A 14,483-nucleotide genomic window follows, 5' to 3' on the forward strand; every position below is an offset into this window, starting at 1 on the left:
ATGATACTGAAGTTCAAAAGTAGTAAAGAAACTTTTAAGAGTCCCCATAGCAACTAATGTGGCATTTGCTGAGATAACCTTTTCCTGCTGTCTGCGCAGCTCTGAATCAGCCCTTGTCCTGGGAGTGGAGAGACAGAATCTCACACTGCATTATATGGTTTCTTGTGGTAGAAATGTTTGGTCTTGGGAAATCTAACTGAAGTTGTACTACAGAGTACAAGTTTCCTAGCTTTTCAACTCCTTGGTTTCATCTGCTGTAAGAGACCATGGGCTACTTTATGCTGTTCGTGGAAAGCTAATGATACAGTTAGTCTTTGCACACCTGGCACACTGACACACACAATTAAGACAGCTGTTGTAATTACTATTACCTCTTTTTTTTTTTCTTCTAATGTCAGGAATTTTTGGTACCACTTCTCGTGTTGCTGAACTTCATCCAGAGTTCTTCCCGGAAGGTGTTCTACAACCTCCTTCATAAAGCTCGGCTTCCCCTTATGTTTGTTCCTCACTTTCACAAAGTTCTGGTGGTCCAAGGCATCCCAGCCCCCCTGCCGCCCTCCCGTTTGCTGGAGGAATTTTTCAAAATCTACCACTTGTTCTGGAAGCGTCCTCGGTGTCACTCTGTCTACGGGAACTTTGCTTGAGATGGCTCTGAAAGCTTTCTCTGTTTCTGAATTACCCAGGGCCCAGGACTCGATCCTCCTGGAGACAGCACTCAGCTCATTATTGGTTGTTTTCTCTTCCTGAATAAGCTCTTCATATCTAAAATGAACAAGAATGAAGTTTGCATAACACGATGACCCATCCACATTAACCTTTCGCTCTTCTGAAAATTTAATTATCCCTGACTGTTTCATCTACCTTTGTTGACATTTCTAATATTAGTAACATTCATGTATAAGCCTTAAAGGAAGTTTGTTTCCTCGATCATAAACAATCTTGCAAACTTTTATTAGTGATCTTCTGATGTCCAAAATAAATGAAAATTTACTTTAAGTATGAAAGGCCATTTAAACAGTAGGACAGAAGGCAGTGTGAATGTTCCTTTTGTATAAGACTCAGTACATTCATAGGCAACAATGAAAGGGTGAGTTATTGGAAAATCAAAGTAAAAATTTTAGATGAAGGTAGTTTAAAACATACATTAGTCTCTGTTCTTCTTTAAAAGTGTTGATTGCATTTTCAATTTCTTCCATCATTTCTCTGAGCTTCTCGACAACTGTAAAAAAAAAAGTCATATTTTAATATAGCTGAGTTAATAATTAATAATAATAAATATGGACTTTCCCTATTTAAAAACATTTTTTAGCCTAAGCAATTAAGAAAAGTTGCTTATAAGTACATTTTAGTGGTTATAATTTCTGATTAAAGGTATTTTCCTCACCCATATTATTAAATCCTATAATCAGTATTACTTTTAAAAAATTAGTTCATATAACACATACTATTGTTTGAGTTCTAATTTTTATTTAAGAAAATATCTTGGTTAAAAAATGTGGGCAGTCAGGCACAGTGGTGCACACCTTTAAACCTAGCATTTGGCGTGTGGAAGCAGCTGAATGTCTGTGTGTCAGAGGGCAGCCGGATCTACACAGTGAGCCTCAAAAGAAACAAAAAGTTATGCTTGACCTAGCATGTAAGCATGTAACAACTGCCTCATGCTTTCTAAGGCTACAGATGGCATTTCAGAGTCTAGAACCCTCCTGATTCATTTAATTTTCCCAAGGATGAACCTTTAAATATGCAGAACTGTACAGTAAAAAATCTGTGAACATATGTTTATAATATGTCCAAGTAAGTATTTTTATAAAATAGCCACTAAACCTTGAAATGCCGACTAAGGAAAGCATGTCTCCTCTACAGTGCATCAGACTTGTCCGTCTGTCTGTCCTGCAGAGGCTCTGCCGACTCATCTCACTGCCTTCCTTCTGGGTGCTTTCCATCATGTGCAAACTAAGTTAGGACTGTCATCAACTGACCAACGGTGCTGTGACTAGTAAGAAGCTCGGGCACGTATCTCACCTGGGTTTTGATACAGTGTGTGCCTGACAAACTTTGTCCATTTTCCTCTCATTGTTACCTTGGTTGCTCTAATTTGTAGGCATTTTATAAATCTTGTGAATATTTAATTACAAAATTGCATATGAAGTTATAGTTGTCTCATTTGTCTTTCAGCAGTTTTTATTGGTTTACATGTTCTTAAAGTAATTAATTATAGTTATTTTTTTTCTTTAGATTTTGTTCTTTTTTTCCTATGCAACAGAATTCTATGAGAAAGATGTTACATGTTCCCTCTAACATATTATGGCTTCACTTCATTTAATGAATACTTGTCACTCCTCTCCTGTTTGTCAGTTTTAATGCTTGCTGTGCTCCAAGCACTGCATCCATATTCTAGAGCACTAACCCCCCTCCATCCTGCCCCACAAGCTACAGGAAGGGCTATGATCTCATGCACAGCTGAAGACACAAAGTTCAGCCTAAGATGTTCTGACTAATAGATGACAGAGCGAGGCTTTGACACAGTTTATTCTACAGGTTCGAGCACAGTGCTCTGAGCCTTTACAAATGAATTTTGAAACAGGAGGTGAGGATGTAATTTTTTTATTTCTTCTTCCTCCAGACTAGCATTTGTCCCAGGAGGGTCAAACCATTTCTTATGTGTTTGAAATACTTTTGAAAGATTTTTTTTTTCAAAAAACAAATGACAGGATAAGGCCTGGACTAGGAATTGGGAAAACAGTCGTGTTCTACTCACTTGGCTAACGCTGAACCTTCCTGTGCCATGGTGTTTCCGCCTCACAGTGGCTCTTCTGCCTACTTTACACTGTTTTAGGATTGAATGGTAGTTCAAACGCTGAAAAAGTCACATAAACTCTGATACTATACTTCTCCACTCTACCCTGATTAGTTCCTAACAAAGGAGGGCTGGCTCCACCAATTCCAAATGGAAAGGGTGAGAAAAGCATACATTTTTTAACGCTCTAGCAGAAAAGAACAATGTATGAAAGAGAATCTTCTATGAGCTCTGCTTACAGTCAGGTGTGGGCTTCACATCTTTCAGCTGGTTCTGAAGTTTCTTTACGTTGTTATGTATCTTGGCCAACTGTTGCTGGATTTTTGCTCCTGTAAGGAAAAGTCCACACTGTGACAAGTGTGGCTACAATTGACCTTCTGCAGGTAAACCACACACTGTCCCTTAGTTGAAAGGCAGTCAAGAGCAGCCATTTCTGTCAGAACCACAGAACACATCAGCATAAAAAGCATCTCAGCTTACACCCAATATTTGAACGGAGCACTGGCTCTGCCTTACTGAAAGCCTGAGACACGGAGAGGATGCCCTTCAGTCTTCCTTCTGTGGAGAATGGGCTGCTGACTATTGTTTTAAAAAACATGATGGGTAACTGATGTTTAACACATTGTACTCTTTAAAAGCATCTTTCTTTTTAACATGTTGTTATTTCTGGAAAGAGAATTTGCCTTTAACTTATTTTATAAATATTAAAACTATCTAACCAACATTAATTCTATGTGGTGTGTGTGTGTGTGTGTGCATGCGTGCGCATGTGTGTGTGTGCAGAGGCACATTTATAGTGTATGTGATTTTATTTGTGTGGACATAGGTGTGGAGACCAGAGGGCAATGTCAGATGTATCACTTTATAGTTCTCTAACTTACTAACTTTTCAATAAGAGGGTAGACCTATATCTTCTTTTCAAAAATGTATTACATTATACATGCGTTACATGTCACAGTACATGTATATTGTATAAAAGTTGTCAAAGGACAACTTTTGGGAGTTGGTTCTCTCCTTCCACCATGTGGGTCCCAGATATCAAACTCCAGTCATAAGGCAAGTGTCTCTGCCTGCCAAGCCATCTTGTTGGAACCTCCACTATCATTTATTTCTTATTTCTTGAGGCAAGGTCTCTCACTGAACCCAGAGCTCATCAATCCAGCCAGCTTGGCTCAGCAGTGAGTTCTGGGAATCCTCCTGTCTCTATTCCACCGCACTGAAGTTACAGAGACACACATCACACATGATGTTCATGGCTACTAAGGATCTTACCTCGGGTCCTCAGGCTTCCTCTGCAACCCATGACTGGTATTAACTCTATGGAGACTGACAAACTTCTCATTTCACCGAAACACATGCTCTTTCATGGGTATGTGTGGCACTTACTGGTCTCTATGCCACAATTTACCAAGAATAACCAGAGAACCACCCAGAAATAAAATGGTAGGTCAATAATGAAAAGTATAAGAACAAAATAATGCCCTGGGACATTTTCAGATGATAGCACCACAAAGTAATCCTGCTGGGATGTTTACTTAATGAGTAGGCTGGCTCATGGCATAAACACTCACACGCATTCATAGCTGTGCGGGTGACAGTATCATTTTGTCATAGCCAAGTAGTCTTTGTAGCCCTCTTTTCTGGTGTTTATTTTGCAACTCAGAGGCTTCATCACAAGAATCCTTAATGGCAACTTTTTCCAGGGCCAGGAATCAAACCCAAGTCTTCTTGCACATACAAGGCAACAACTAGAACACAGAGATACTGGCATTTGGTCTTGCTTTTCTAAAATTATCAATAGGTTTAGAGCCAGGGCAATGTCCAGATTAAGCCTCCAAACATGGTGTGTGTGTGTGTGTGTGTGTGTGTGTGTGTGCATTCACCCACGTACGTAGGTCCCAGTGGCGGCCAGACAAGGGCACGGAACCGCCCAAAGCTTTGTAAGCCTTTCAGTGTGGATGTGGAGCACCAGACTTCTGCAAGAGCAGCCACTGCTCTTCTACACGCAGCAACCTCTCCAGCCCTTAGTTCAGCGGTTCTCAACCTTCCCAATGCTGCAACATTCCAATATGGTTCCTCATGTTGTGGAGGCTCCCCCACTATAAAGTTATTTTGTTGCTTCTTCATAACTAATTTTGCTAGTTATGAATCATAATGTAAATATCTGATCTGTACGATATCTGATATGTGACCACCAAAGGGGCTGCAACCCTTGGGTTGAGAACTGGTGTCTTAGTTTCACTTTTAAAGTTACACTCTATAAAATTATAAAGTTCAACAAGACATAGAAATCCCTTTATCGTCCTTTTCATTGTATAAAACTTGGTCCTCTATGGATTTTTAAGTCAGGAAACTTTCCTGAGGCTGCGTGTGGTACTCGTTGGTAACCTGTAGCATTCAGCAGACAAGGAGGAAAGGGTGGTGGGTGGTGGGCAAGGGTGGAAACCAGTGACAGATTGAAATGACCTTTGTTAGCAAGTTAAATAATTAGGAAGTGGCTTCTGTCTTTTTTTTTTCCCCACAGCTTATCAGTTACGCCATATCTTATGCAATCTTATTTGTCATTTGGAAATGAAACACTATACAGCCAAATCACTCAGAGTCAATAAAAATGAAGGCATTTATCAAAAACCATGGTAGAATCCCTGAGGTTACTTCTTTAGAGCTGGGATCATGAAAAAAGTGTGTCTCTTTGCATAGAGATTGTGGTGGTCTGAATGAGAATGTCCTGCGTAAGCTCATAAGGACTTGCACTATTAGGAAGTGTGACCTTGTTGGAGTACATGTGGTTTTGTTGGAGGAAGTATGTTACTGGGGGTGGGCTTCGAGGTTTCAGATGTTCAAGCCAGGCCTAGTGTCACTCTTTCTTCCTGCTGCCTCTAGATCTGGTTGTAGAACTCTCAGCTATTTCTTGACCATCATGTCTGCTACATGTGCCATGCTTACCACCATGATGACAATGGACTAAACCTCTGAACTGCTAAGCTAGCCCCCAATTAAATGTTTTCCTTTATAGGAGTTGTGGTCATAGTGTCTCTTCACAGCAATAGAAATCCTAAGACAGAGGCCATGTGTTCCCTCCTTTTTTAGATAGGCACATGAATTATGAGCTTATGAGCGGCAAAACTGAAGAAAAAACATTTAAAAAACAAAAAAAATAAAGTTGCATTGAAACAAGAGAAAAGTGAGTGGGACATGGTGGTATGTGCCCACAATGCCAGCATTTGGAAAGTGGGTAGGGAGCTCAAGAGCTTGAGTCAGCCCTGGCAATATAGAGAGTTCAAAGTCAGTCTGGGCCACAGGAGACCTTGTCTCAAAGGATCCAAAGGAAAGATGAAACAAGTCACCCCAAAATAAACAAATCTGGATCCTTTGTTTAAGGATATAAGCAAGAGATGGACGATCACCCAGCCAGTGTCAGCAAACGTAGCAGTGGTTACGACATCACAATCTAGACTGCTCTAGAAATTCAAGAATGGAGACTTGATAGGTGGTGCTTCTATTACAGCCTATTCTAAGTTCATCAGAAGAGGGAGAATGGGGCTGGTGAGACCGCTCATCGGTTAAGAGCACTGACTGCTCTTCCAAAGGTCCCAAGTTCAAATCCCAGCACATGGTGGCTCACAACCATCTGTAGGGAGATCTGATGCCCTCTTCTGGTGTGTCTGAAGACAACTACAGTGTACTTACATATAATAAATAAATAAATCTTAAAAAAAAAAAGAAGAGGGAGAGTGAGTCTCACTACTACATAATAAAAGATGACTTTAAAAAAATGGCATGATCTGGGACTGGAGAGATGGCTCAGCAGTTAACAGCACTGACTGCTCTTCCAGAGGTCCCAAGTTCAATTCCCAGCAACCACATGGTGACTCACAAGCATCTGTAATGGGATCAAATGCTCTCTTCTGGTGTCTGAAGACAGCTACAGTGTACTCATATAGATAAAATAAATAAATCTTTAAAAAACTGGTATGATCTTATATTTAGAAAGGAAAATGACTGGAAAATTCTGGTGGTAAGATAGTATCATAAGCAGTTTAACCTTTCCTAGCAAATCAGTATGTTGTAAAGCTTAGTAATAGCCATGTTTTCCTATATACAATGCAAAGTAGCTTTTATAAGGATTTTTGCAACATACAGAATCTAGCTCTGCAAGGTATTCTCACACCCTCTGACAATGTTTAAACTACATAACAAACAACAGAACATATTTACTGTATAACTTGTAAGGTATTTTCTTGTATTTCATCTCAGCATCAGATGCACAGAAATTGTAGGCTTTAGAATGTAGACAAGGAAACTCAGGCTTGGATGTAACCCAGTATTACAGCTTTGTACAAACAGTGATGGGGCCTCTGACTCTGCTGCCATTTACTGGGTCTAGCACTCAGTCAACAATGCCAGAGTGATGAGCAGATAGCACAGGAAACAAAGTATTTTTATTTTTTAAAATATTAATGGCATTTGCTGATTATTGACCCCAAATCATCTTTCTATTAATATGGAAGAAGTAGATTTAGAAAACAATTAATTAGAATATTAAACAGGAACCTGAAAATAAACGAAACACATGTTCTTAAGAGACAGACTGGTCACCAGCTCTGTATCACCACAGAACTACAACACAGGCTACGTACAAGGACAACACAGAACAACACTGCCCTTGAGATCTTGTAGTATCTGAACCCAACTTACTTTCTGTCTTCCTGCTGTTGATCAGTTTGTTTTCCAGTTCTTCCAGCATACTATACTCAGTTCTGAAGTCGCCTCTTTGGTTGTAGAAATGACTGTGTTTATCTTTTTCTATGACAATAACTCTTTAGGAAAAGAAACAAATGTTGTAAATATGACTAAAGTATTATCTTAATTGTTTAACATATGAATACATTTAAAATAATTAGTACTTTATGCTCAATTCATTTAAAAAATAAGAGCGTAATTACTTAAACTAATAAGGCTAAGGAATCAAAATAGTAGGTAAGACAGAGTAACTAGTTAAGTCCAATTTTAACCAACTGTAATTTGAACGGTTACATATTTCCTTTGAAAATACAGAAGCCTTTAGCTGTGAGGTTCTAAATCTTACAGTCCTCAAGTAAAACAAAAGAAAAGAAAATATATTATCAAGGAGGCAAAAAAATTTTTTTTCTCAATGTTCGTTTTTCTCTTCCCACAAGGTAAATATGAATATTGACTCTCTCGTCTTGAATCCAATGTGCAGTACGATGTCTCTAGCCAATGACATCATTGCACACAACCTGGAAGGCAATACTCAACACAGTTTCCCAGAGCTTCCCATCTGGCAACACAGACAAAAAGTTTCTATTGATAACCACAGTAGGAGAAATTGATGGGACCGCAGCAAGCCCTATGGGCTTGGCCACTGAGCTTCCATGCATGTGTCGGGGACTTCTGTTATTTGTGATAGAAGCCAAGGAGTTCATCCTATATAGAAACTCTAAGAAGGAGAATGGCTACCAAACTAGTAAGGTAACCAGTCCTAGGAAGGTCTGGTTGCCATCAGAGACCTTACAGTGACCAGACAGAAATGTCTGCCGTGAACACAGAATATGCAATGATAACGACATTTTGCTATTTATGGCCTAGAAACATTAACAGAAAGATTTTCAGAATGTGCTAGTATCACAATGCTGTTATCAACAATGAACACTCAGTAAATTCCACTGTTCATGGGGAAAGACATGAACTATAATGATAAAACTTTGAAATAAGTGGAAATGTTATAATATACAGAGGGGATCTGAGAGATTCGGAAACCAAGGGAGGACAATTAATTAAAAGATCATTGAAAACTAGTCCCAGGGCACAAGCCTCTCACTAAAAGTGTTCACAGCCTTCTTCAGTGAGCGCATGTGCTTATGGGCCAATGGCTTCACTGCACAGCAGCTCTGCTCAGAAGGAACACTGGGTGTTCTTCACACTGGAACTCTCAGGGTGGCTGAGGACAGCAGGCAAGAGCCCCTACATTATATTTCCCAGAAGCTTTGGTCAACCTATAGATTTCTATAGGAACCTGATCTGACTCCAGGTTAAGCCCACAGTCACTTGCTCAGAAAGTCCACATCTCCTACCAGCTCCATGGGTAGTTGAGGACTGTGATTGATGTGAGAGGACCCAGTCCACTGTAGATGGGGCTACCCCTGGGCTGGTGGCCCTGTGTTCTATAAGAAAGCAGGCCGAGCAAGTCACAGGGAGCAAGCAAGTATGCAGTACACCTCCATGGCCTCTGTATCAGCTCTTGCCTCCAGGTTCTAGTTGTTTGAGTTCCTGTCCTGACTTCCTTTGACAAGCAATGATGTAGACGTTTAATTCAGATAAACCCCTTCCTCCCCTAGCTGCTTCTGGTGATAGTGTTTCATCACAGCAGTGGTAACCCTAACTAGGACAGACAACTTGATACTGGAAGAGAAAAATTATTCAGTAATATTTCCCAGTTATGGACCCTGTTAATCTACAGTAAAAATTGGCCTGGAAAAATATGGCCACTGATAAAATAGTAGGACTAATTTATGGGAGTAATCAAGTACTTTCTGACTGTTTTTAAAGCCTGTTCCAGAAGATAGAATGCGTGCCTGGTACTGTTAATTAGATCAAAACTCATGACTGGCTACAACCTGGGCCCTGTAGGAGAACCTTAACACTATTATTCTGCTAACTGGATAAAGTGTTATACTGCCCCTGCCAAGTTCTTATCTTCATACCCACAGGTCAGTGTATCTGTCGATTCTATCTGAGAAGCATTTTTCTGCACTAGGCAGAGATTGATACAGAGACCCACAAGTGATCAGCATGGAGAGACAGTAGAGTATTCGGGTATAAACGAGACATCAGTTTAACAGCATTTTCCCCAAAGCTCAGGGATCACCGCAGAAGTCAAGGGGGGAAAGCATATAAGACCTGGAGGTAGAAGAGGGCTTCACTGAAACAGATTTGCTGGACACAGCATGGATGCTGCACACATGAATTCACAGCAGCCCTAATTGCTTATACGAGACTTAGAGATGATCAAGCCAACCAAAACCCCAGCATGTCATGAATGACAGCCTACCTCTAGCTGAGAAGCTATTGGTAACTGGTGGTTCCTGGAGGAGAGAGACTAATGTTCTTCCAGGATGTAGCTCCTGAAGGAGCTTCAACTGATGATCCTAGACCCTGGCATACAGAGGCAGCAATAAGAACTCAGTGGGAGCCGGGCGTGGTGGCGCACGCCTTTGATCCCAGCACTCGGGAGGCAGAGGCAGGTGGATTTCTGAGTTCGAGGCCAGCCTGGGCTACAGAATGAGTTCCAGGACAGCCATGACTACACAGAGAAACCCTGTCTCAAAAAACCAAAAAAAGAACTCAGTGAGTTGAAAAAAGAGGAAGCAGAAATCACATGTTGTAAGAAGGGAAGAGGGTTGGGGAGACAGGAAAGGAACTAGAGGGGAGGGAATACCCTACATCAATCATTTACCCACTTCACAACCTCTAAGGGGACACACATTCCTTAGTACCCTTCCTGAGAAACATTCTTAAAGTGCCTACCTACAACTTGAAATACATTGAGATAATAATAAATACATTATTGTTTTGTTTCCTAAAAATACACTAATATAAAATGGTAAAAAAAATTAAATAAAATGGAGACAATTTCACCTACAGCTAATTTATATTAAATAGACTGCATTTAACACCTCCCTCCTCCTCCTTGCTATGTTTGTCAGGATAGTGATTAGAAGTTTCCTAATACTGTGAGACTGGGTAAGGTGGAGTTAATTTTATATTGTTCATTATGAAATAGCTAATGATATCATTTGGAGACAATATTCTTATACTCACTGGTTTTTAAATTTTTCTGCTGTACGTATGAATTCTGCTTTCTTCGTCCGACTAACTTTCTGTTTCCAGTTTTGAAGCTGAAAAGGACGAATTCCACCTGAAGCACTACAGCCGCCATCACTCTGCACAAAGAACAAGAATAAGCATCCGTGATAAAAGTGGCAAGAGACATCTAGAGAAACAAAGTTCTGTAATCTCTTCGGGGAGGGTGTCATCGTGTGCTCAGTCTAGGTTTTTAAATAGCATACTCTGGGGGCTAGAGAGCTTGTTCAGTTCCTAGCACCCAGATAACATCTTATAATTGACTGTAACACCGATTCCACTTCTGATACCCTCTTCTGGCCTCTGCAGTGACCACACATGCACATGGTACAAACACATACATACACACTTGAAGGCAAAATATTCATACAGATAAAATAAAAATATACTTTGAAGACAAAATAAATCTATCTTAAAATGCTAAAATAAACATGAAATGTTGTATTCAGGGATTACTGACAAAAACAGGTGTACTTTAATGATAAGTCATTTATCATCTCTAGATTGAACACTGTGACTTGACAGGTAGATCCGGGAAGGATGAGTCTATACCAGGATGGCCCAGTATTGTGAGGAAAAACAGATTTAAAGAGAAAAGAGTAGGCAAAACGAACAAAAAGCCAGAAAATGTGCTGAGTGATAATGAGAAACTAAAGGGGCCAAGGTGGGGGTGCTTGTTCTCTTCGAACACTCCAAGGGTCTATTTGAGAGGCTCACATCAAAGGAAGAAGGGATACAGTTCTGTACAGTCAGAAGGAAAGGTGATTAGGTCAAGGGATTAGCTAGGTAAAATCTGAGGGCCAGCGAGACTGGCTAGCAGAGAAAAGACAGCTGTGGCAAGAGAGCAGTAAAGGTGGCTAGAGAAGAAAGTAGGTGGTAGCTTTGTGCTGGTACACAGATGTTTTAGGGCCCATTGCATTATACTGAAGTATACCTATATGTTATTCAATGTAACACAGATGATAACAGCAAGGTGTCAGTCAGGAAAGTATAAACATGAGGAGGTGTTGGAGGGAGGGTGTGAGAGGCTTAGAGGGGGAGGCCAGAGATGCCTCTTCAGAGGCCAGCCTTCAGGCCAATCAGTCACTCGACCTTTACCCCGAGGGGGCTTCATTTCTCCAAAGAAATCTAACTTTCACAACCTTTCAGGAGTGGCAGTCGGTTTCATGTCACATGATTCACTTTAACCTCATTAGTATGCACATTTGCTTTCATCATTAATTAATGGTTAAATTATATGTCTACCAAATAATCGTTTTAAACTAAATTTCTTTACAATTTAATATCAGTAAATGTTTGATTTGAGCACCCATTTTATATACCTATATACCCAGTGCCACATAAAAATTTCTGACACGAGGACTAGAGGGATGGTTAGCAGTTAAGAATACATGCTGTTCGGGCAGAGGACCTAAAGTCAATTCCTGGAACCCACCATGGAAGGCTCACAACTGTCTGTAACTCTAGGGGAGGAGAGCCTAGGTCCCCGGCCTCTGTGGACTCTGGCTCTCATGTGCATGCATGCACACCTCCACCCCACCCCCACATATACATTCCTAAATAAAATAAATCTTGGAAAAAACCTTCTCAGGTCAGTGGGATAGTGAATAGAAAATGCTTAGGAAATCTGGCCATACTTAATTCTTAAAAAGAATGTGTTGGCTGGATTTGACTGTTTTGTTTTTTGACATAATCAGTTGATATTATTATGGCGATGGGGACAGAGGATATAAGAAGGAGTAGTACAGGCCAGGGATGAGAGTGTGACAACTACCTGGGCCACCAAAAGTCAAAGGCAGCGAGCATCTCAACAGTGTATGTGACCAAGGGCAGCTACTGAGAAAGGAGGTGTGAGAGACGAGGGGAAAGTAAACAAGGCTTTATGTTTCTCAGAGGAAGAACAGTTTTAAATGGGAATAGCACAGCATAAGATACTACTTGTCAAAAGTATTGACAAACTAGTGCTTTCCTAGATATTTATGAAGCTATGCACCACTGTCCTGCACCAAAATATTTTCATCACGCCAAGATAAACTCACAGCCGTTAGCCGGCTCTTCCTCCTGACGCCTTCTCTCAGGAGCCTGCTTTTCTGAGTTTGACTATATTGGATCAATGGGTATATAGAACATACAGTCTTTTTTGTATGTCTTATTTTACTTAGCCAATATTTTAAGACCCATTCATGATATTCTATGGACCTATATTTCATTCCTTTTGTGTGGATATGTGTGCACTACATACATATTCACATGTCTGAATGCATTCATGTATGTGTGGAGGCCAGAGGTCAGTCTTTGGTGCACTTTACTGTCTCCATTTATCTTTATGAGACAAGGTCACTCACTGAATTTAACTCATTAGCTGGCTGTGTGGCCAAGAAGACCATGAGATGCCCCCGTCTTTGCTTCACCAGCCTTAGGGTTGGCTATGCACTGTCGTACCTGGCTGTCAGATAAGTGCTGGGGAGTCCAAGTTCAGGTTCTCATACTTGTGCTACAAGCAGTGTCCCACTGAGTCATCCTTCTAACCTACCTTATACCTTTAATAGCTAAATTAATATTGTATTATATCAGTGGTTCTCAGCCTTCCTAATTCTGTGACTCTTGCATACAGTCCCCTCATGATGTGGTGACCCCCAACCACAAAATTATTTTCATTGCTATTTTATAACTGAATATCTGATATTTCCCATGGTCTTAGGCAACCCCTGTTAAGGGGTCTTTCAACCCTCAAAGAGGTTGCCGCCCACAGGTTGGGAGTCACTATATTATATGGATTTATTGGTCATTTTCTCTGCTCATGTCCATCATCTGATGAACAGTTGGGTTATTACCATTATGTCCCCAATATGAAGTCTACTATAAATATGCTAAACAAGTTTTAATGTAAAACATGTTTTACATTTTGTTACCATCTAGCCACAGAATTTGAGTCATAAGGTAACTTGTTCACTTTCTTGTTTTAGCATTTGAATTACCTTTTTATTGTTGAGTTGGAATCATTCTTTATGCATTCTGAATATAAACCCCTTATTTTATATTCATAAATCACTAATAGTTTCCTCCACTATGATCATCTATTGTAGCGGAATTTTTTTCTTTAATTAATTGATTGGATAATAAAGGCAACAAGAAGCCAATCTCTGGTGGAGGAGGAGGAGGTGGGCCTTCCTGAAGAAGAGTCATCCTTGAACGCAGGAGGAACACAGGAAGCCCTTTTGGTACGGGGAGGCAGGAGCAAGAGGAACAACATGTACAACAGGAACTGTTAGATCTGGTGGCAGATTCCACCACCATAAGATCTGCAATGTAGAATAGTTGATGAGTTTAGGACAATAGATCCCACACCCAGTGGTTGTGTCATCTGTTGATTCTAAACTAAGATTGTCTGGTGTTCTCCATTTGCTACAATCAGGTGGGCTGGAGGGAAAGAACATAACAGGGCAGAATTCAACCAGGCTTTGGGATGGGAAGATTGGGCAAAGGTGGATCTCCAAGGGAGAGGTAACCGCAGCCGAGTGTGGGCTCTCAAAAGCATTGCAGAGACTGAGAGAGTGATCTCTGAGCTCTGGAGATGCAGAGCCTGTGTTTGGGTGTTTGTGAGAGAAGTGTTGGCTAGGAGAAACATGAGGTCTTGGTCTCCAGCTACGTGCCGGGTTGGCAACAGACTGCACTGCTGGTGTAGACAGCATTAACGTGGTTTTTTTTTTTTTAGTAATTACACACTATAATCTATTCACTTCCTTGATACTGCATACTATTAAAAACATTTTCAGGTATTAGTAAACTTTTTTCTTTTTCT

General features: G+C 40.4%; 1 protein-coding gene across 1 annotated transcript in view; it reads right to left on the reverse strand.

Moving 5' to 3' along the window:
• Nucleotides 1–14,483, reverse strand: part of Ccdc112 (coiled-coil domain containing 112) — a 31,129-nt gene that overhangs the window by 6,695 nt on the left and 9,951 nt on the right. Inside the window, exons 2-6 of the mRNA XM_021150836.2 lie at nt 10,640–10,761; nt 7,496–7,617; nt 3,037–3,126; nt 1,144–1,219; nt 372–762 (exon numbers count right to left, since the gene is read on the reverse strand). Of these exons, the coding sequence (XP_021006495.1) occupies nt 372–762; nt 1,144–1,219; nt 3,037–3,126; nt 7,496–7,617; nt 10,640–10,761 (801 nt within the window). The remainder of the gene's footprint in view (nt 1–371; nt 763–1,143; nt 1,220–3,036; nt 3,127–7,495; nt 7,618–10,639; nt 10,762–14,483) is intronic.

Source organism: Mus caroli, unplaced genomic scaffold, assembly GCF_978045245.1.
Source record: "Mus caroli unplaced genomic scaffold, Mus_caroli_1 scaffold_19, whole genome shotgun sequence".
NCBI lineage: Eukaryota > Metazoa > Chordata > Mammalia > Rodentia > Muridae > Mus > Mus caroli.